Source organism: Macrotis lagotis, chromosome 2 (assembly GCF_037893015.1).
Source record: "Macrotis lagotis isolate mMagLag1 chromosome 2, bilby.v1.9.chrom.fasta, whole genome shotgun sequence".
Classification (NCBI taxonomy): domain Eukaryota; kingdom Metazoa; phylum Chordata; class Mammalia; order Peramelemorphia; family Peramelidae; genus Macrotis; species Macrotis lagotis.
In genome coordinates this window covers 213,988,664-214,012,513 of record NC_133659.1, presented here as the reverse complement: position 1 = coordinate 214,012,513, position 23,850 = coordinate 213,988,664, and the positions used below count along the sequence as shown (strand labels likewise).

The window sequence follows — 23,850 nt, the reverse complement described above, 5'->3', positions numbered from 1 at the left end:
TATACATAACTTTTGGGTAATCTGGTATTTCTGGACAATCCTCATTTCTGAGTTTTTAGGCTACAAGATTGCAAACTAATTCATTATTAAAATGTTAAATTATATTCAAATATAATCCATCTAATAATAAAGAAGAAAAGTATTTAAAAATAAAAAAATGTTAAAGTATAAAGTGTTTTGGTTTTTAAAGGGTTAAGTTTCTGTTAGCTGGAAAAGTCTCTCTACTTCATTTCTTAGCAATAGTAGTTAAACAAGTTCTTACTGTTATACTTACATGAGGAAAGATACTTCTCTCAGTTTGAATATGATTTGAGGAATTAAACATTTTAAGTAATCCATTACTAATGATGTCCACAAGCACAGGAAAGCAATTCAACCTCTTGGTGTTACATGCAACTGAAAACTCATAATCCTTAGAGAAAATAAATGAAAAATCAATAGCATAAGAAAGAAATGCGTTCAGTTAGTTACTTATGAAATAAAATGGTGGTCCTTTTTACATTCTTTACTTGAGTGAAAAATTAAGTTCAGATCAAGTCCAGAATGTTAAATGAATTCTATTGTTAATATTTGAAATAGGGTTAATAAATTAGCAGTTTGCAATAATTTATTTAACTGATAGTGATTATTGACGTGGTTATAAACAGAAAAATATCTCTTAAAAGTCAAAAGGAAAAAGAATGCCTATTGTTAAAAGTATGCTAGGAATTAGAATGACCATTTGTTGGGTATATTGAAGTTAGTATCCATTTGATATTTTCTTCTCAGCTCATTTTACAGATGAGAAAACTGAGACAAACAGGGTTAAGTTAACTTATCCAGGGTTACACTGCTTGTAAGTGTCTGAGACACATTTGTATTCAAAAAGTTTTCCTGATTTCAAATTATCCTCTGCCACCAAATTGGCCATTTTATGAAGGGCTTTACATGCTAAAAAGATTTTTGTTGTTCTTTGAGATAATGAAGAAATATTGGAGTTTTGCCTTTTTTAAAAAAATTCAGAAGTAGTGGGGGTTAAAATGATATGGGCAGCCCTGTGCTGCAAATCAAAATAACTATGGGGTTGGAAAGTATTATTTAGATAGAAGAGTGATAAAAAGACAGGATCTCTGTGGAGTTATGAATAGGTTCAGATATTTTTATAATGATATTTGACTTATGCTAAAAAATAAATAAAACATTCATATACTTTGACCCAAAAATTTAGTAGGTAAATGTTCATAGGAAGTAAAAGACAAAATATTTCCCTTGTATACCAAAATTAGCAGTAAATAGCAGCGCCTTTTTGTGATAGCAAAGAACTAAGACAAACATTAATTTTTAATGTAGAATATGAATATGATGGGATGTCACTATATTGTAAGAAAAGATGTATATGAAGAATTCAAATAAAGAGGTAAAACTTATATGAGCTGATGCAGAATTAAGAAAGCAGAATCAGGAAAACAACATATACAATTATAACATTGTAAATGTAAACAGCAATAACAAACAAATAAAAACTAACATACCCAGAGAAGAGACAAGATAATTAAACTCTGCTTTCTTTTAAGAAGAGGGAAATAGTGTTAGAATCGGTTAATACATTGGATTAATTTTGCTGAATTTGTCATTTTGTTTTTCATCTCTCCTTTCTTTTAAATATTTTATTATAATGGCAACAAACTGGGCAGAAGATTTAAAAAAATCTGACCATTGTCCCCTGGTCATCAAGAATAATTTGGATCAAAAAGCTCAATTCCTCAAAGATGTTATTTGAAGCTACCTCTTCAGTGGCTTGTTTGGGATCTCTGTTTCCTCTTCCCACCTCTCAACTGAGAGTTCTGTTTGCCCCAAGAGCTGTAAATGATGTTTGCCCCTTGTAAAAAAATTCTTTATCTCTCTCTGGATAACACTAACTCATTGACAACTAGCAAAGTAGAGGCTGACATACCTTTTTTGTACCTGACACAATGATGGCTCCATTGTATGATGGATCATCTGTGCCATTTTTAATTCCAAAATCCTTTATTTCCAAATTTATGTTCTGATACTTCAAAGAATCTATGAAATCTTCAATGTTTGACACTAATAAATTTTAAATAAAAAGAAATCATCATGAAAAGGTCAAAATAAAAATTTGAAAACTTTATCTTTTTTACTCACTTCATATTCAATTATATTTTATCAGATATTTTATATTTTTGGCAATAAGAAATGACAACTGACAGTAGCAGGCTAATTAATTTGAACAATCTGTGACCCTATTTCCTTGTGCAAATAACTCAATGTATATTAATATCACAGACATTGTAAAAGTGAAACATGACTTCTTTTTTTCACCTAAATGTATCCAGAGCCCTCTGATTTAGGACATTAAGATATTGAATGTGAAAACCCTCTCATGATCTAGTTTTTGAATGATGAAATTCAATCATAGATGAATCTTTAGCAAGTATTTTTTTATTTTAAAAATTATCTCTACTTTCTGCTTACAATTAGTTGCAAAGATTAATTTATTTGTCAAAATGAATGTTTCCTAAACAAATACCCTTTATTAATTATAAATTCACATAATTTAATTTATCTTGGATTTCTTAGCCTTCCTTCTTTTGTGGGACTCATTCACTCAAAAAAGGAAAAACTAATACTGTGTGTGTGTGTGTGTGTGTGTGTGTGTGTGTGTAGGGTTTTAAGTTAGTGTATATGGACACATTTTATCCTATAGAAGGAATTGATTTGTATGTATATATTCAGACCTCTTCTAAGTTTCTGGGAATGCTTAGAACATGCTTTATTTTTGCTCCTAACAATAAAAAATAAATACAATTAAAGTCAAATTTTAACCCAATTTCTTTACCTGTATTATTGATGATCAATAGCTTGGTGAATGGACTTTGTGGATTTTGTCCAGGAGAGAGAAAATATGCTTTAGGTGAAAGTCCCCAAGAAGTCTCTTGATGAATTACTTTATACAGTATCACTTCTAAAAGGTAAGGTATGAAACCCATTCCAAAAACCAGTAATCTATAAAGGAACAAAGTAACATGGGGATACATAGGCAGTTTTTTTTCTTTTCTATAGAAGAAATGCGTCCTAAATCAATTCTACTATAAATTTATAGAGGCAGCTTTCCCCTCCATTGCATTATAAAATGTTTGACAAATTGATTTACCAGTTTTCCTATGATCTAGGGAGGGAGAGGAGTATAACTTCCTTGGTATACTCATTCACAATTGTAAGGCTAAATTATAATTTGAACATGAACAAAAAAAGAGGAGGCACCACAGTACACAGTACTGTGAAAAGCAACTAGATATGGAAGTAGACAACTTGGGTTCATATCTTGATTCCACTATTTTTTGACTTTATAGTCATAAGCAAATCATTTAACTGTGACTATGTTTACTTAAGTCTTAAGTAAGAGTTGGACTAGATAATCTCTGAGGTCCCCTTCAGCTCTAAATTTGTAATCCTTTCTTGTCCTCATATTTGAAACATATAAATGTAAGAAAAATTACAAGTTCATACATAATAAGCCCAATTGAACTTCTAAGAGTCCTGTTGCTCCTCATACTCCCCAACAAATTCTACCAGTTCCTGATGAAATTTTATGTTTCATGAACTGTCATATGATTTATTAACTAAGTAGGGAGAAGCATTTTATGATATTGAATAGAGGTTTGGGATTGGTGTCAGAAGGACCTGAATGTTGAATTTTGATATTTACTGTGAAACCCTAAGCAGGCCACTTGTTATTCTATATGCATCAAATGTTTTATAAATGCTAATTGTTCTTCTTCTTATTAGATGCATATTGGCTTATTCCTCTTGGTATTTCTCATTCATGGCCTCTTCCCTTACCTTTCTTTGCCTGAGTAAGAAGTCAACAAGTCCTATTTTAAGGGCAGAGGACATTATTAATTCATAATAATATCTAAAATACTTCAGAACTTCAGAGATTGTTTTATTTCTCCTTCACCACAAAAGCAGCTACTTTATTCTTAAGTAAGGCCTCATAGCTCTCAATCCCACATATTCCCCATCCCAGGTTTAACTCATGCTTTGGTTAAACATCATACCAGTACAATAGATCACAAATCCCCCCTCCAATATCTAACTCCATTATGAATTTGGCTTCTGTGGGAGAAAGTTGTATGGGAAGGATTGAGAGAAGAGTAAAGAATTTGAGCCCAATAAAAAGGAACAAATTGTGTGAGTAATTTTAAGAAACTTGGACTAGTGAAGAATGCAAAAAAAAATTAAACTTCAGAGCAAAAAGTTTAGGGAAGATGGAGGAAAATTTGTAAGAGAACAATCTTTTTATCCAGATTAATGCACAAAAACTTTAGGATTCTTTGAAAGAAGTTTGAATAAAGAAATAGATCTAGGAATACTATGGAGGATATAAAATGAGTAAGAGATATTTAAGAAGAATCAAGGAGAACTTGAGAAAAACAAGAAGAAAAGAAATTGGTTGGCAAAAGTAGACAAGACAGAAAGAGAAAGTCAACTTGGACAGAAAATTAAGCAAATTATTGGAGTGCATTAGTGGGTGGGATAAGTGGGTGAAAAAGACAGAAAAGGGTGTTTTCAAATTATTAAGTTTTTAAATTATATAAGAGAGATATGCTTGTTGGCAGCTAGGTGGTACAGTGCCTCCTCTATAGAATCAGTATTGGTTAGGAAGACTACTGTTTGTGAGTTCAAATCTGACTCCATATACTTACCAGCTGTGTGAACCCAGGTTAAGTCACTTAACCCTAAGTTTCTTTATCTATCAAATGAATTAGGGAAAAAAATGGCAAGCCACTCTAGAATCTTTGCCAAGAAAACTGCATATAGGGTCATAAAGAGTTGGACACAAATAAAATGACTAAACAACAAAAATTGGTTTTTGCCATTTTAACCAAGTGCTTGGAGAAGTATGAATACCCATAAGTACCTGAAACCAACAAATAAAAATAGCCTGAAAAATTAACTTTGGATAGCAAAGAGAATTGAAGTGGTGTTAGCCTTGTGATAGTAGTTTGTGATCCAAATCTAGACCGCTCCATAGGTTTGGATAGTGAAGCATTTCTAAAGGAAATGGAAGAGAATTTTCAGTGGAAAAAATAAAGGAATCTAAGGCTCTATAGTGGAGAAGACTCTTATTAGGAGGTTAGAGAGTAGTTTTACAGAAAAAAGGAAAGAGGGAAGGAAAAGAACCATATTGTACTTAAGAGTTCAAAACAGATTTAAGACTCTTCCTGAAGAAGTCAGAACTTCATGCTCTGAGAAAAAAGAAAGAATATTTGTCTTACAGAAACTATTAGGTCATAAAATAAGGGTTAGGGGAAGAAGAAAAGAAAATTCTACCTAAGATGGTGATTTAATTTGAAAACTTTTAACCATTCTCTGTTTCCCTCAGAAACTCTTCAGCAAAAGTCAAAACATGAGTTTCAGATGAAGAAAAAATGTGATAAAACAAACACAAAAAAAGAAATACCACTAAGGTGTTTGGTGTTAAACTACATTAAAATCAACTAAAAATAGGAGGAAACAGGGAAAGGGGGTTCTAAGAGAAAGGTATTGTTAGTGAGATAAGAATCATGAACACAAATTTCGAGTTAGAAAGAAATCATAAAGAAGGGATTAAAAATGAAAAAGAGTAAAAACATCACTTGTACAAAAATATTTTTAGCAGCCCTGTTTGTGGTGGCAAAGAATTGGAAATTAAGTAAATGTCCTTCAATTGGGGAATGGCTTAACGAACTGTGGTATATGTATGTCATGGAACACTATTGTTCTATTAGAAACCAGGAGGGATGGGAATTCAGGGAAGCCTGGAAGGCTTTGCATGAACTGATGCAGAACCAGAAGAACATTGTACACCCTAACAGCAACATGGGGGTGATGATCAACATTAATGGACTTGCTCATTCCTTCAGTGCAACAACCAGGGATAATTTGGGGCTGTCTGCAATGAAGTATCTGTATCCAGAGAAAGAACTGTGGAGTTTGAACAAAGACCAAAGACTATTACCTTCAATTTAGGGGAAAAAAGTCATTATCTTATTATGTAATTTTGCGATCTCTTATACTTTATTTTTCTTCCTTATGGATATGATTTCTCTCTCATCACATTCAAATGAGATCAATGTATACCATGGAAACAATGTAAAGACTAACAGAATGCCTTCTGTGGGGTGGGGGAGGGAAGCAACAATGGGAGAAAATTGTAAAACTCAAAATTAATAAAATCTTTCTAAAAATTAAAAAAGGGCTTCCTTCTGAGCAAGGACCTTGCAGGCAAGGGATGGCATTCTCCTTTGAAGTATACTGAGTTGTAAAATGTGATTTAGAGAAGGTAAAAGCTCCATCCAGTTCCTACCCAAGTAGTTAAGCAAAGTTTTGCAGACATGTCATCCTAATGTACAACTTAATCATTGTACTATGCAATCATCAACTTCCTTGCAGTCATTTTCTTGATAATTTTTTATTTCATTACTCTCCTGAGCTCAGTAGACACTCAATAAATATTAAGTAAAATTATACTCCTTAGAATCAGAATTTGATCGAGACTAAATAAACAAGTAAGTTTTGTTTTGTTGTTTTTTTGAAAATGAGGAATAAGAGCCATGGATGTGATCTGGGGAAAAAAAGAGTATGAGCAGAGAAGTGGAATCTAGACACTCCAAATATTAGATTCTGGTGCTACTCTCCCTCTTTTTCTTTATAAAGATATTTTCCTTTGTTTCACAATTAATATAAAATATAAGTAGACATTACTTGGGCCAGGGAAAATTTCCAAATAAGAGGAAACATTTCCTGTTTGAATCTTTCTCCAATAAAAATTGCATGTACATTAATAGTATTATTAATATATTGTCTCTGGAAGATTTGGTCAAAAAATACTATATATCAAATTTAAGAATTCTACAGTGGTACTGGGCATTTTTTTATCTTATATATTCATTAATTATCTATCTTGAACATCAGATTTTTATAAGAGATATGATACAAATTTTTTTTCTCAATAAACAGTTTTTCTCTTTATCCTAACTATATTGATTCTGTTTGTGCAAAAACTTTTAAGACCATTTCCAGTTGTCCTAATCTGTATCTTGCCATTGGACCCAGATGACTAGAAAAGAAAGTATGGCTGATGACTTTGTACAACCCTGCCTTACTTAAATCCAATTCACTTGCAAGTCAAGATATCACCTTCCTGATGCCATTGATCCTCTTTGAGAACAAAAGACAGACAACAATAAGTAACAATAGAAATTGAATATTTTCCTTTTTATGATCACTTCTCTTCTTGTTTGATTAGGAGTTTTGCCTATAAACAAACAAGAGAAAAGTTTCTTCAATTTTCCTCTAATTTTGTTATGTTGAGGTAAGATAGTACCACAGGATTGAGACCGAAGTTTAGAAATTAACTCCCTTTGGAAGTGAGGGAACCAAACCCCAGAACCCTTGGACTTGCTCAAGATTGAACAAGTAGCAAGAACACTGATAGGGGGTTTTAGTTCTAGCTTTGTTTCTTACTACTCTAGTTAGTTAAAGAGGGACTGTATGCCCTTCCTTGTGATTCACTTAATTTTACATAAAAGTCATAACCTCCCCTAACTGTGGCTCATCTATTGAACAGAACCCTACTCCACTAAATCCTAAGAAGTGGCAGTGAAAATGTCCTGCCAACACCCTTCTTTTATTAGAGTATATACATAGTAGACAGTATATTTAAAAAGGAAAAAGAGAGATTTTTATACTCACAAGTTCAGAAAAGTTTTTTTATCCTGTTTAAGTTTTAAAAATCGAAGCCTTGCTATTGCCCAGACTTGTCGTCTCCACAGAGCCATGGGACTGAGGGCCACCTTTATCCTTCCATGAAATGAAGAGACAGTCTGGTCAAGTTGAACAAAACCTTCGAAGTTTCTTGTCACTTCTGTTTGAGTCTGTACCCAATTGCCAAAATCTGTGAGCAAATTGAAAAAGAGACAAAACAAAAAAAAACTACTTAAGAGATGCTATTCTAAGTCTACAAGTTTTTTTTTCTTTAAGGATACTGAAAAAGTTCTAGAATATTTATCATCATGATATAAACCACAGAATAAATTTATTATGACAATAAGGCAGTTAGATAATATAGTGGAAAGAATGGAGAGTCAGAAGTCAGAAATACTTGATTTCAAATTCTACCTCAGATTCTTAGAATCCATGACATTTAACCTCTCTCCAAGGACAAAATGAGAACACATACAAAGTATTCTGTATATCTTAAATAATTAATAGCTACCTAAATGTTAGCTGATTTAAAGTCCAAACATTTGACACCTTAAGAAAACAAACCTAAGAGAAAATGTGAGACATAGAGAGAACTAAGAGAGAGAGAGAGAGAGAGAGAGAGAGAGAGAGATTCCCTGCTCTGTTGGAACTTATTTTTTAGGAAGAAAAAATAAGACATGTACATAGACAATGCGATTTTTTAAATGTTTTTAATTAGCTGTATGTGGTTATTAACTCCAAACAATAGATAAAATTAAATTAAATTACATTACTTCTGGAGAAAAGGGATAACTCTTTGGGAGTTTGTTTTTGAGAAATGCTTTTAATCTTTCAAGTCATAAAGAAATGTATTTACCTAAAACAAGAATTCTAATCTTTTTTGTTTCATTAGCTACTTTGACAATCAGGTGAAAACAACAGAATATTTCTTGGGATATTTTTAAATTCATAAAAAGTAAGATTATAAAGGAAACCAATTATAATGAATTAAAGTCAATAAAATATTAAAAACAATCAAAATAAGATTTATTGGCCTAAGGCTAAATACCTATTAGTGAAAGAGCATAGAATTTTAGTTTGGATTTTTTGTTCATTTTTGTTCTTGTTCTATAAATAGAAATGCTTTTGCTTATAGAAAACTTTCAAATATGCATTGTAGTGGGGCATAGCCAGAAGTACAAGGGGATAGTGGCATGGTTGGGAGATGGCAATGGCAAAAGGATAGTTAAAGGGGCAGAGAATAGTAATGGTACAAATGACAATTTGACCAGGGCTATAGGAGAGAGGAGAAAGCCAGTCTTCCTGAGAATTTTACCTAATTTGATGATTTTATGGAAAGAGACAGAGAATAAAGACACAGAAGCAATTTAATATATTTGTTTGAAGGGTCCATTTAAGTTGGATCAGTGAAGGACCTTGAAATGAGGAAGAATGCTATGGGGTTGTTGTAAGGGGCTAAGTAGACTAATTAAGAGTCTGCTCTTTTTTTTCATTAATTGTGTCTTATTTATAGTTAACTTCCAGGCCTACATCTTGGCACATAAAAAGAGTCCAATAATTTTTGCTGAATTAAACTAAGCCAGCATTAGAAAGCAATATAGACAATGTCCTAAATACTATTTTAAAAGGACTCAAGAATTGTATCTCTGACAAAAATTATCTCTGGACATACTGAAATTATACTATTAGAAAGTTATTCCTTTGGACAGATCTTTACATTCTACTAAAATTAAAATACATTTGTTGAAAAAAATAGTATAGCTATTAACATGCTAGTAAGAATTAGATGAGTCTGAAAGTATAAGTAGCTATAAAAGTTTTATTTTTAACAGAATGCAAAGGAAAAAATAAGATCACAGAATAAACATAGAACCTTAAGCTGTGAGGCAATTTTCAGTCATGACATAATTATTGATTTATTCATTTCAAGTAATAATTTCATTGTTAATTTCCAGCATTTTTTTTACCTGCTTCATCATTTGCTGTCTTTCCTTCTAGTTTTAGGAACACCTCATTCAGAGTTGTCATAGAAACACCATAATGCACAATGCCTTGGTCATTACAACAATCAATATCTCTGTAAAGGTCTAAAGAACACATCATTATATTCAAAATTATAAGAATAATTATTTAGATTGATAGTAAACATATTGCTAGAGAGAGACAAACAGAAAGAATAATCTCAGAATTATCCTCAACTTCCTATTCTCCCTTCCCTCCACACATCTAACCAGTTACCAGATTTTATTATTTCTATCTCTACAACACCTCACCTCTCAATATTTCACCTCTTCTTTGCATTCATATGGTCATTACTTTAGTTCAAACAATACACTCCTCTAACTGTGCAAAGCAGATCTGATGAAATGCAAAACCACAATGCAGAAATAAGTTTAAAGAGGAGGATGTCAAACACAATGAAGAAATTCAAAGGAACAAAGTAAACTCAAGGAATTAACTCAGAAGAAAAGAACTTCATAATATGTTCAAGGGGAGACTCAGAGAAAAGAATATTTTGGCCACAAGAACTACAAGAGAACCTGAAAGAAATTAAAGATAAAAAAGAAGGTTTAAAGAATTGACAACCCAAGAAGATTGGCAAGAATTAATATCTTAGAACAAATAGTGAACAAAAAAATAATTTACACATAAATTGAACTACTTGACAATTAGAATAAGCCATACAGAAAATAATGATTCCATAAGATAGGAATTTGGCAAGGGGGGAAAACCCAAATATGGAAAAATAGAAGAAAAAATAAAACGATTGACCAGAAAAAAAGATCAAAGAAATAATCTAATAATCATTTCCCCATCTAAAATTAGTGTCCTTAAAAACAAAAAAGTTAGAATATCATATTTTAATAAATCATTAGTGAAACCTGTTTAAATCTATTAAAACCAGATAGCAAAGTGAAACTAGAAAGAATCTAGCAGTCATCTCTTGAAAGAAATACCAAAATGAAAGCTCTCAGTAATGTCATAGCCCAAACCCAGAGCATCCAGGCTCAAGGAATAAATGATACAAAATGTCAAAAAGAAAGAGCTCAAATATCAAGGAATCACAATCTTGATTACATAAACCTTGGCAACCACAATGATAAAGAAAAGAAATACAAGATTTGGGGCAGCTAGGTGGTCCAGTAGATAGAGCACTGACCCTGGAGTCAGGAAGACCTGAATTCATTTGACACTTTACTAATTACCTAGCTGTGTGACCTTGGGCAAGTCACTTAACCCCATTGCTTCACCAAAAAGAAATACAATATTCAATATTGTATGCATTTATAATATGTAAAATACAAATATATATTGGAAATACAATATTACAAAAGCAAAAGGTAAGGGCTTAATCTAAATATCGGTCAAAACTGAATTTTTTTCTGGTAGAAGTGAATGTAAAACCTAAAGAAAGAATAAGAAAACTTAATGAAAACAGAGGACCTTTCAAACCTTGATGAAAAGACCAGAACTGAATCAAAACAGAAGTGGAGCATAAATCTCTCTATATTTACAATTCTAAAGTAGGCAATTTTCTGACAATGTACTATAATTCAGTCTCAGATATAGGAAGTTTGAAAGACAGACTAAATATCAGCAGTCTTTAATTAGATGATGATACATTCCAAAAGAGTTTGCCCCTTGAAGCTGACTCTTTGAATTGAAAGTTCCCTTTCTTTATGGAAAAAAAAAGCTTTTGAGGAGGAAAAAGAAACTTTTTTAGTCTAATAAAGTAAAACTAAAGATAGAAGAGCCTATTCTTTCTCTTATAAGGAAGTGGTACCAATTCAATAAAGGACTCCAATTGAGTACCAGATAAGTGGTGAGAGATCGTTGAAGTAAAACAGAGGGCAGAAAATATTCAGTCCCAAATAACTAAATACCAAACCCAGGAAAAGCAGGGCAATGACACCACTAGAGGACATTCTACATAATAAGTTACCTGGAAATTTATCTGTCCTTTCCAAGGGCAATGTATACACAAGCTTTTCTTCACTTTCTTCTCTTAAATTGGCATCAGGGATATGATGTTTAACAAGAGCTGTTATTTTCTCTGAGTCACAGTTTTCATTCTTGTGCAAGCTGATGGTTTTTAAAAAAACAGAGAAATCTTACGTTTATATTGTGGACCACAACCTTGAAAAAAAAATTAATGTCCATATATGTCCATATATATATATATATATATATATATATATATATATATATATACATATATAAAATTTTACTAGGCTTTATGAAAGATACAAAAAAAAGTGTATAACCTATTTCTCAACTACAAATCAGAGCCATATGGCAGAATCCCAGCATTGGAAAGGGTTTTAGAAATTATTCAGTTCAACCTGCACTTCCACCCCCAACTTCATTATACCTATAGGACTCTTCCCATTCAGCATTATTATCCTTTTGGAGCTAAATCTTTGATCAACTAACTTTATCATCTTACATAGGCATTCATTAAACTTTTATAAAACATGAACTTTGCCTGATAACTTTGGGAAAACACAGAGCTACTCTTGCTTATATACCACTTGAATTATTTTGCATCTTTTAAAATCCAATTGAAATGGCACTTCCTTCACAAAACTATCACAAAACCATTACATTCATTTTGAGCGAAGAATCTATTTTCATTCACATAACAGCTTATTTTGGGTTTTTATAATACAGCTATGATTTAAAAAATTGCTTCATCTTATTATTCAACTACCAACATATTCCCATTTAAGTCTTCACAAAGATACAATTCCTGAAAAAAAGAAAAACAACATAAATGAGGAATTGTGAAATCTTATAGTAAGAGAGCTGAGAGGCAGTATGCATGCCCAGGAACCTCTCACCAGAATTAGAGAGGAAATATACCCAAGAAACTTAACAAAAAAATCCATCTAAAAGTGCCAAAAAGGAAAGAAATTCTCTGAATGAATTAAGGAGGTCCCCAGGAAAGGAGAGGAAAGAAGTACAGAGAGAGACTGAAGAAACATACAAGAAAATAAAAGTACATAATGTAATAAATAAATCCAAAATATGACCAAAAGAGGATTATGGAATAAGAAAATTCCAGAATAAAAGAATTAGATAATGGTAAAAGGAGTAAAATTAGAACAAAAAAGAAACTCTAAAGAATAGATAGCATAGGGGCGGCTAGGTGGCGTAGTGCATAAAGCACCAGCCTTGGAGTCAGGAGTACCTGGGTTCAAATCCAGTCTCAGACACTTCATAATTACCTAGCTGTGTGGCCTTGGGCAAGCCACTTAACCCCATTTGCCTTGCAAAAACCTAAAAAACAAAAAAGAAAAACAACAAGAATAGATAGCATAGAACAGAAGCTGAAAAATCTAGAAAGCATTAGATACTTTGTGGTGTATGGGTGGGGGAGTTAGAAAGAAATGGAGAAGATAGAATCCAAACATTCAAAGAAGCATCAGAACAAAATGAAAAGAAGAAAATTGGAAGAATATAGGGGATAGCTATCATAAAAAATGATTGACCTAGAAAATAGATTATGAAAAGATAATCTAAAATTTTTCTATTTACCAAGAGAGCATGAGGAAATAAGGAATCTGAATTGTCTATTGAGGAAAATATAAAATAAAATTGCTTGATTATATTGAAGTCAAAGGGCAAAATATACATTGATGTAATGCACAATCACTACCAGAAAAGAATCCTAGGTATAATCAAAAAAATATGGTTATAAAGTTCCAGAATTACCAGCCTGAATAGAAAACATTGCAAATGAGTACGAGACAGATCATACAACAAGGGACTCCATGGAATCAGATACAAAGAGGACTGTTTCCTACAGACTAGAAGAGAGCTTACAGACTTACATGTTTGTCTCCTACTCAAAAAGCAAACCAAATCAATGAACTTTTCATTTTATCCAACCATTTCTGCTAATTATCATTACTCCATATATCTCTCTCCTCAATTTTGTGTCTAATCTCCTTGAGAGGACTATCTAAAATAGGTGCCTCAACTTTTCTTTTCATTTTCTTTATAACTCTTTGAGGTTTGGCTTCTGACTTCATCAATTGAAAGTGATCCCTCTTCTCAATTTGACTTCTCAATGTTCATCCATCTTGACATAAAGTACCCTATTTTTGATATTCTTCAGTCTCTAGCTTTTCATGACACTTTTCTCTCTCCTGGTTTTCCTTGGAACTCTCTGACCATCCATCTGTCTCCTTGGATGCATTTCATTGCCATGCCAATGCATGCCATGCCAATGCATGCCATGCCATGCATTTGCCATGCAAAACTCTTTCCAGGTTCTCTTCTCTTCTACCTCTATATTATTTTACTGAGTGATCTCATCAGTTCCCACTGTTTCAATAATTAACTCTATGCAGATGATTCTCATCTGCAGACTCCCAGTTTCCCTGCTGATCTCTAGTCAATCATCTACAACTGCCTATTAGAGATCTCAAACTGGATGTTTCATAGACATCTTACACACAAGATTCCTTAAAATACCATATTTTCCAATGTATAAGATGCACCCTTTTCCAAAAAATTTGGGATCTAAAAGCTGGGTATGTCTTATATAGTGGTTGTAGATTTTTTAATTTGCACTTCCTACTTTTTTGTACACTGTCTTTGTGCTCATTATTCTGAATTTGTTACTGGTATATTAGGTTACATCTTGCCCAGAAATGGCCCAGAAAAGATTTTCCTACAGAGCTGAATTCAAGTGAAAAGTGATTCAGTTTGTAAAACTGAATGGAAATGTGCTGCTGAATGTCCATTGGGTCCTCCTCCATCTGAGAAAACAATCCCAAGACTGGCTGCAGGAAGGAAAAAACCCTACTGAAAATGCCACAGCAGAAGGCCATGAAAGGAAAGTCAGGAAAATGGCCTGAGTTAGAGAGGAATTGAAGTGATGAATTGAAAAGCAAAGGACCATTGAAATTCCTGTGTACACAAAGATGGTTCAGTAGGAGGCAGAAAGAATTGTTGAGAACAAGAAGTTACTGATTTCAAAGGACACAATTGGAGTTTCAGTTTCATGAAACAATGGATTAAGCATGTGTACACACACTAGACTTGCTCAAAAGATGCCTGAAAACTATGAGCAGAAGATCCTTGAATTTCATGACGAATAAAACTTGATTTCAATAACCTTATATAATACATATTTTTTTTCAAATTTTAGGTCCCCAAATTAAGGTGTGCCTTATACATGGGGAAATATTCTTTTCCCCAACCTCCCCCTTCTCCCTAATTCCCCTTTTATGGGGAATTTCCCATCCTCCCAGTCTCACAAGCTAGAAATCACCTTCAACTCCTCACCCCCCCATATCCAATAATTTTCATCTAGTCATTTCTATCTTCACAACATTGCTTATACATACACTCCCTTCTCTCCTCTGACGTTGCAAACAACCTTGATGCAGGCCCTTGTAATTAGAGGGTTGTAATAAACTGCTGATTGGTCTGACTGCTTCAAGTCTCTTCACACTCAAATCCATCCTCCACCCCACTGTCAAAGTGATCTTCCTAAAGCAGTGGGCTGAGTATGTCATTGCTTCCCTTTCCCTTCTTATTCCTTCTTCATGCAATAAATTCCAATGGCTACCTATCACTTCCAAAGTCAAGTGAAGAATTTTCTGTCTTGACTTTTAAAGTCTATAATAATGTCTCCTTCCTACCTTGCCAATCTTCTCACACCTTACTCCCCAATGATCTTTTTTGCTGCTCCTTGCACATGACTTCTTGCCTCCTAACTGAATATTTTCATTTGCTATCCTCCATGCCTCCTTTCCCTTCTTTGCTTCTGTCTTCCCAGACTTCCAATCATAGCTGAAGTCTTACTCACTGCATGAAGCCTTTCCTGATCCTTCTAAGTCTTAGGTAGGGTCTCCCCTTAATTCTAAATATATATCATTTTCTCCTTTATTCAGTTCAACTCCATATTGCATTCTTTAAATTTCACTCTCTTGTGTTTTCCTGTAAGATTTTTCTGTACAATTCTGAAAAATTTTATCGTGAAAAAGCAAAAGTTTGTGACTTTTTTGAAAGATAGCTAATAATATAGAAAAAATTGCCATTATTTTGAAAAAAATACATTATAACTTCTTTCATTTCTGTACCTCACAGAATAGTCTAAATTAATTTAAAATGTTTGGCATTCATGTGAAATATTTTTTCCTTGAATGCTTTCAAAAATATGAAATTGACAACCACATTTCTTAGTCCCATTTAAGTTAGAGTAAATCTTAGAGTTCTCTGAATTCTATCTTTGAGAACTTTGTTCTTTGTTTCCAACATATTTAAGCAAATTTCTTAAATAATTTTCGGGGGGGGGTGGAGCCAAGATGGCAGTTTGAAGGCAGGAATTCTGAGAAGGCCATTCCTCCCAAAATTCCAAAAACTGTCAAATTATGACTACCTAAAATTTAGAGGGGCAGAACCCACAGAAAGTCTGAGTGATACAATTTCCCAGTCCAAGACAACTCCATGGGAAAGGTCTGTTTCACCGGGACTGGGATTTGGAAACAGTTGCTGGGAGCAGCACAGCACAGCCAACTAAGTGCCTGGATCCCTGGGGATGGGTCCATTGCAGAGGGGGTAGTTTCCAGACCTGTTGGCCTAGGGATCACTGGACACAGCTTGAGGGGTGGTGAGAGAACTCTGTCACACCAGAGTGAGTGCAGAGCAAGCACCAGCCTCAGAGTAGCCCTGTGGTAAGAACCTGCAGCAGGAATCAAGGAAGCCAACCTGAACCTCCAGAACACAGTCTACAGATGATAAGGGGGTCAAGGGAGAAGGCAGAAGTCTCCCTGGGTAGGACGCAGCTGTTTGCCCACACCCAAATCCAGTTTGCAGTTTGGGCCCTCATACCACCATAGCTGAGCAGGAACCCTCCTCACAGCTTGAGGGCAGAGGGGAGGGCCTGTGTTCATCCACATACCAGAGCACAGTCGATAGAGCAGTCAAAGCTTCTTATAAGAGCTTGGAAGAATTAAGGTCCCTGTGGGTTGTCCCCAAAACCCTCCAAAGCCTTGAAAGTGTAGTAAATCAGTCATACGCTGAGGAAATGAGCAAACAGAAGAAAAAGAAGAATCTGACCATAGAAAATTACTTTGATCCCATGGAAGATTCAGAAAATGACAAAATCGAAGCTTCTGTACCCAAAACCTCCAAGAGAAATAGAAAATGGCTCAGGCTATGGATGAACTCAAAAAAGACTTTGAGAGGCAGCTAGGTGGCACAGTAGATAGAGTACCAGCTCTGGAGTCAGGAGGATCTGGGTTCAAATTTGACCTCAGACACTTATTAATTGCCTAGTTATGTGACCTTGGGCAAGTCACTTAAACCCATTGAGCTAAATAAATAAAAAAAAAATTTAAAGGCTTTGAAAAGCAATTAAGGGAGGTAGAAGAAAAATTGGGAGGAGAAATGAGAGCAATGAAGATTAGTCGTGAAAACCAAGTTAGCAACTTTGTGAAAGAAATACAAAAAAAAACACTGAAGAAAATAATATATTAAAAACCAGTTTAATCCAAATGGACAAAGCAACACAAAAGATAAATGAGAAGAATGCCCCAAAAGGCAGAATTGGACAGCTGAAAAAGGAGATTAAAAAAGTTCTCTGAAGAAAATAACTCCTTCGGGGCAGCTAGGTGGTGCAGTGGATAGACCATCAGCCCTGGTGTCAGGAGTACCCGAGTTCAAATCCTACCTCAGGCACTTAATAATGACCTAGCTGTGTGGCCTTGGGCAAACCACTTAATCCCATTTGCCTTGCCAAAAAGAAAAAAAAAAGGACAAACTTTGCAAGAAATCAGGAAGAAATGAAATAATTCTAAAAAAACAAAAATTAGAAAATAATGTAAAATATCTCTTTGGGAAAACAACCGACCTTAAAAACAGATCAAGGAGAGAGATAATTTAAAAATTATTGGGCTTGCTGAAAGTCATGACCAGGAAAAGAGCCTAGACTTCATTTTTCAAGAAATAATACAGCAAAATTGCCCTGAGATCCTAGAAGCAGAGGGTAAAATAGGAATTGAGGGAATCACCTCCCTAAAGAGATCCCAAAAGAAAAACTTACAGGAATATTATAGCCAAATTCCAAAACTCCTAGATCAAAAAGAAAATACTAAAAGCTGCCAGAAACAAACGATTCAATGATCATAGCTCTATATCAGGATTTCACAGGATCTGGCAGCATCTATAAGGGCTCATAGGGCTTGGAATATGATATTCTAGAAGACAAAAAGATATTGGTTTACAACCAAGAATCAACTACCCAGGAAAACTGAACATCCTCTTTCAGGGGAAAAGATGAACTTTCAATGAAACAGGGGACTTTCAAACTTTCCTATTGAAACAACCAGAATTGAACAGAAAGTTTGATCTCCAAGTACAGGACTCAGGTGAACCATAGAGGGGGTGAACAATAAGGACCAGCTATAAGGAACTTAATGATGTTGAACTGTTTTTATTCCTGCATGGAAAAAAGATACTGATAACTCATATGAACCTTCTCATTTATAAGAGCTATTAGAAGGAGCATATATAGACAAGGCACAAAAAAGGAGCTGAATATAATGGTATAATATAGTAAAAAGATGGAGTCAATGGATGATAAAGGAAAGTGCTATGAGGAAGAGAAAGGAGAGGAAGAAGGGGCTAAGATATTCACATAAGTCAAGAGAAAGCTTTTACAATGGAGTGGAACAGGGGAAGGCGGGGGGGGGGGGGGGGGATGTGTAAGCCTTCATTCTCATCAGAAATGGATGAGAGAGGAAATAATATACACACTTAATAGGGTATTCTCTTACCCTGGAGAAAAATGAGAAAAAGGGGATGGGATAAGGGGAAAGGGGGGTAGGTGATAAAAGACAGAAAAGAACATAGGAGAGGGTACTCAAATACAACAGATTTTTGAATAGGGACAGGGTGAAAGGAGAGAGAGAATAAAATAAGTGTGAGTGGGGAGGAATAGAGTGGACGGAAATACAGCTAGTAATAGTGACTATGGGAAAAATATTGAACCAACTTCTTTAGTGGACTCATGATAAAGAAGGCAAGACCTTAAACTATATACTTAACAAATGACAATTTTTCAAATGAACATATATCAATGTGTCCTAGGTTTTTCAATACATAAAGGTTTTTCAAACATAAAGAGACAAAACAGAGATAGAACCATTGGAATCTGAACATAGATTGAAGTACATTTTTTTCTCTCTCACTATTCTTGAGGTTTCTCATCTTTTGGGGGGGAGAAGGGGGTTTGTGTTTACTCTCACAACAATATTATTATAATAATGTAAAATAAAAACAATAACAAACCTAAAAAAATAATAATTTCCTAGAATGTGATATTCAGATTCTTTTGTTTTTCTTGGAGAGTAATAATATATAAATTGTCTTACCAAACTGACTTGAAGCAATGGGAAAGTTTAGAGTAGGAGTGGGGCAGGGTTTGGTTTTTTTTAACCAGTTTGTCATACTTTGGGTTGCTTTGTTTGTTTTCCCATATCCACATTGTTTTCTGTATGAATCATTTTGTTCCTCAAAGAGTTCATCATTTCATTGATCTTTTTCATTATATTTTGTCAGTGCTTAAGTTTGTAATCTTGAATTCTTCTTTCAAATATCTAATTTTTGTTCTAACTTTCTTTTAGGGTTTTTTTGGGCAAGGATTTTTCCAATGAGGATTTGTTTTCATTGTACTTTTTTATATTATATATAGATATTTATATATTCATACATATGTAATTTTTTACACATTTGTCATTGTCTTCATGTGATGAGGAGATCTGGTATTTATTCATTGACATCTCTCTATTAATTGGCTAATTGCTTCTAGTGCATTCCACATCATTCTGTTAGCACATATGCATTACCCCACCTCACAGCCACTCCAACTAGGCTCAATGATCCATATGAGCAATGTATCTTATCTAGTTACATGTCTTATCTAAACCTAAAAAAGTGTTCTGTACACAGTAGGTACTCAAAGATTGTACCATTTTAGAATTCAGTTTCTTATACCATTTTGTTACAGCAGTATGACCAGTATATATATGTGTGTGTGTGTGTGTGTGTGTGTGTGTGTGTGTATTCCCACAGATTTTTCCAAAATGCTATACCTTAAGTGATATCCAATACCCCATTTCCTCTTCAGAAACAGAGAAGAACCTGCACATCTCAACTGCCCGTTGGACATAAATACTTTTCTATCTGAGCAGAAAGAAGTGAATGAGAAAGCAAATTAGGGTCTTTCCATTTTCTTTAAAAAATAACATTGAGATTAATATGGATCTGTTTAGCATAATTGCACAAGTAAATCCTATGTTAGATTACTTTCCATTAAGGAGGGGAAAGAAAAGAAGGGAGGAAGAAAAATTTTAAACTCAAAACTTTGCCAAAGAAATTATTAGTGAATACTACCATTGCATGTTTTTAGAAAAGCAAATAAACAAAAATATTAATTTAAAAAGAAGTAACATTGAGAGAGATAATTCACTGGCATGCTAATAAATAATGAACTATGTATTCTAGCTACATTTACTGTAAAATTAAGATTTAAAATTCAGGATCTAAGCAGGAGCTCACTAAAATTGATAGAGTATTTGGTTATGACTTCTCGATTGTTTCTATGCTTTCTATAATCTTTTGTTGTTGTCACCATTGTTGTTTTATCAAAATTGTGTCAGAGACAAGACCTTAAACCATGTATTTAGCAAATATCTTAATTTTTCAAATGAACATATATTAATGTGTCCTATGTTTTTCTGTAGCTCAGAGACAAAGTCTGACAGCTCTGGAGAAAATAAGACATCTGCATTTAGTATAGTCTGTTGAGGATATTTATAATAAATTATTTGCCTTGTTACAGTGGCAACAGTGCTACCATAAAGTAGACCAACAATGCATACAAATAAATGTAACTCCAAGCATTTCTCCTTAACCCTTCCAATCCCAGATTATTCTGATGTCTTTCATTTTGGTTCTCAGTGTAAAAAAAAACTTAGTTGAGATTAAATATTCTCACAAATTCTTAACTATGAGAACAATAGGAAACCAAAACTCACCAGCTAGTATATCAGCCTCATCCATGAACTGTGTACTGAAGAGGATCCCTCTTTCTGATTTGTGTTCTTTTAGGAGGTTCCATATTTGATGTCTTGAAAAGGGATCTAGTCCAGCAGTTGGTTCATCCAACAACAAAACCTGTAGAGGATGAAAAGCATAAAAAGGATCTTCCCATTTCAAATAAAATTCTTTCAGAAAGTCTTGGAAATTACAAAAGATGTTTTTCGATTGTGTTTTTAAATTTAAAAATGTTGCATTACATTTTCATATAGTTTTGACCTTATCTATATTTAATAATAAGAGCATGAACTTGTACCAATAACATTAAGTTCTTCTATGAATCACTTCTCATTGCAACTTTTCTTACTTGAGGATCTCCTAAAATGGCAATCGCAAAGGTCAGCTTCCTTTTTTGTCCACCACTTAGGTTTTCTGCAATTATATCTTGAATATTTTTCATTTCCAATTCCAAAACAATTCTTTGTACCTAATCAAGAGAATAGATCAAATTTAAAAATTAGATATTTCCTAACTAAAACTGCTTTATTTTTATTCTTCATTAAACACAGAAAAATTTTTCTTGCACTTGCTTGCCCAAAATAATAATAATTTAATTATAGATGGATTTTTGAATAGAAAATAGATCTCCATTACACCAATCTCAACAAGCACCCACCTCTTTCTCCACCTTCTTTGGCTGAATCCCTTTAATTTCAGCAAATAGTCTGAGGTTTTCTTTCACAGTGAGGAAATCAAAATGTACATTGAATTGTGGACAAACACCAATTATCTTTCTGATTTCTTCCAAATTAGCTTGCTCAGAGAGTTTGTTGTTATAGATGGTAACTGAACCTACAAATCGAAGTTTAAATAAATAAGAGAATGAGATAAAAAAGTAAGAGAAGCAGGGGAGGGAAGGGAATGAGATTATAAATAACATTAAGTTTGCACCAAGCATTGGTGCTGTGGTTTTCACAAATATTTGTCTCTTTGGGTAACATAAAAACACTTTGTTAGTCTGGCTTTTGTTCTTTAGAAGGAGAAATCTCTTACTATATCTATGCTATGAAGAGGAGAGGTACTATTTAAAAATAGTACAGGAAAGCTCTTCTGTGTTTCTCTTAACCTGGATGCATGAGCTGAACATTCTCACAAATATGTGATTAATAACATTTTCTTGGCCACCCTTTTTTGGCAATGATGATTTTTTTTCTTTTTTTCTCTCCCAGGATCTTTCTTTTAAATAATTTGTAAACTCACATAACAGAGTCTTTAATTTTTTGTTCTTGCTGCCACCAACATGGAGTTATTTTCATATAATTATTCTGACCTAAATATTCTTGTCAACTTTATCTTAAATGTAAGGCTGGCCAAATTCTTCTTGTTAAAACTTTGAATGACCTGGTAGTAGAAATAGTGCAGTGTATTCTTTAGTGCTCTGAGTTTCAGATAAGGATAAATTGAGTTCAAAACTTGCCCCTTACCACTTACTGTTCAGATGACTTTGGGCACTAACCCAAAGAGTTAAATTTCATGTGCCTCAGGCAGCTTCCTAAGATCTACCTTGAATGTCACAGACAGGTAGTGATTTATTGACAAAATCACAAATAAATAAGAATGCATATCCTTAGCATTTATATATATATATATATATATATATATATATATATATATATATAACTAACAAAATAGAGCAACAAGAGTTAGAAAGAGAAATCCCATTTAAACTAACTACACATAAAATACTTGGGAGTCTACCTGCCAAGGCAAACTCAGAAACTATATGAAAACAACTATGAGACATTTTTCACACAAATAACATCAAATTTAAATAACTGGCAAATCTTAATTGCGCATGGGTAAGCCATGCTAATATAATAAAATGACAATTCTACCTAAATTAAATTACTTATTCAATACCCTACCTCTTAAACTTCCAAAAAATTACTTTAGTGAAGCTAGAAAAAAATATCAACTAAATTCTTATGGAGGAACAAAAAAGGTCAAGAATTAATGAAATTAATGAAAAATGAATTAATGAAATTAGCTAATTAATGAAAAAATTAATTGACGGATGCTACCATTGCATGTTGTTACAAAAAGTGATGAATTAATGAAATTAATGAAAAAATTTACAAAGAAAGGCAGCCTAGCCATACCAGATCTAAAATTATATTATAAAGCATGTAATCAAAACTTTGGTTCTGGCTAAGAACTAGAGTGGAGGATCAGTGGAATAGATGAGGTGAAAAAGAAACAGCAATAAATGACTATAGTAATCTACTGTTTGATGACCCAAAGATTTTAGTTTCTGGAATAAGAACTCACTCTTTGATTAAAGAAAAAACTGTTGGGAAAACTGGAAGATAGTATGGCAGAAATTATGCAGAGGGCAACATCTCACATTCTTTATCAAAATAAGGCTGAAATGGGTACAGGATTTAGACATAAAAGGTAATATTGTAAACCAACTGGGAGAACAAGGAATAGTTTACCTTCCAGATCTATAGAAAGGGGAGCAGTTTACGATCAAAGAAGAGATAGAGAATATTATAAAAAAATTAACTGGATAATTTTGATTATGTTAAATTAAAAAGGCTTTTTTCCCCACAAGCAAAACCACTGAGACCAAGATTAAAAGGAATGTAATGAGTTGGGAAACAATTTTTACAAGTAGTGTTTCTCAGAAAGGACAGATTTCTTATGTGTATATATATATATATATATATATATATATATATATATATATGTATGTATGTATTTAAAAGAAGTCAGATTTATAAAAAAAAGTCATTTCCCAATTGGTAAATGATCAAAGGATACGAAAAGGCAATTCTCAGATAAAGAAATCAAAATTTTCTCTAGTCATATGAAAAATTTCTCTAAATCATTATTTATTAGAGAAATGCAAATTAAAACATCTCTCAGGTACCATCTCACACCTCTCAGACTGACCAATATAACTAGAAAAGAAAATGATCAATGTTCGAAGGGATGTGGGAAAACTGGGACACTAATGCATTGTTGGTGTAGTTGTGAACT

General features: G+C 33.4%; 1 protein-coding gene across 3 annotated transcripts in view; it reads right to left on the bottom strand.

Moving 5' to 3' along the window:
- Window positions 1–23,850, bottom strand: part of LOC141514161 (ABC-type organic anion transporter ABCA8-like) — a 106,433-nt gene that overhangs the window by 58,192 nt on the left and 24,391 nt on the right. For 2 of the 3 annotated variants that reach the window (XM_074224701.1, XM_074224703.1), the window contains exons 13-22: window positions 21,485–21,660; window positions 21,176–21,295; window positions 20,808–20,946; window positions 19,863–19,953; window positions 11,696–11,835; window positions 9,720–9,839; window positions 7,741–7,942; window positions 2,840–3,006; window positions 1,934–2,067; window positions 275–412 (exon numbers count right to left, since the gene is read on the bottom strand). In XM_074224701.1, the coding sequence (XP_074080802.1) occupies window positions 275–412; window positions 1,934–2,067; window positions 2,840–3,006; window positions 7,741–7,942; window positions 9,720–9,839; window positions 11,696–11,835; window positions 19,863–19,953; window positions 20,808–20,946; window positions 21,176–21,295; window positions 21,485–21,660 (1,427 nt within the window). The remainder of the gene's footprint in view (window positions 1–274; window positions 413–1,933; window positions 2,068–2,839; window positions 3,007–7,740; window positions 7,943–9,719; window positions 9,840–11,695; window positions 11,836–19,862; window positions 19,954–20,807; window positions 20,947–21,175; window positions 21,296–21,484; window positions 21,661–23,850) is intronic. The other variant, XM_074224702.1, reaches the window with a different exon arrangement.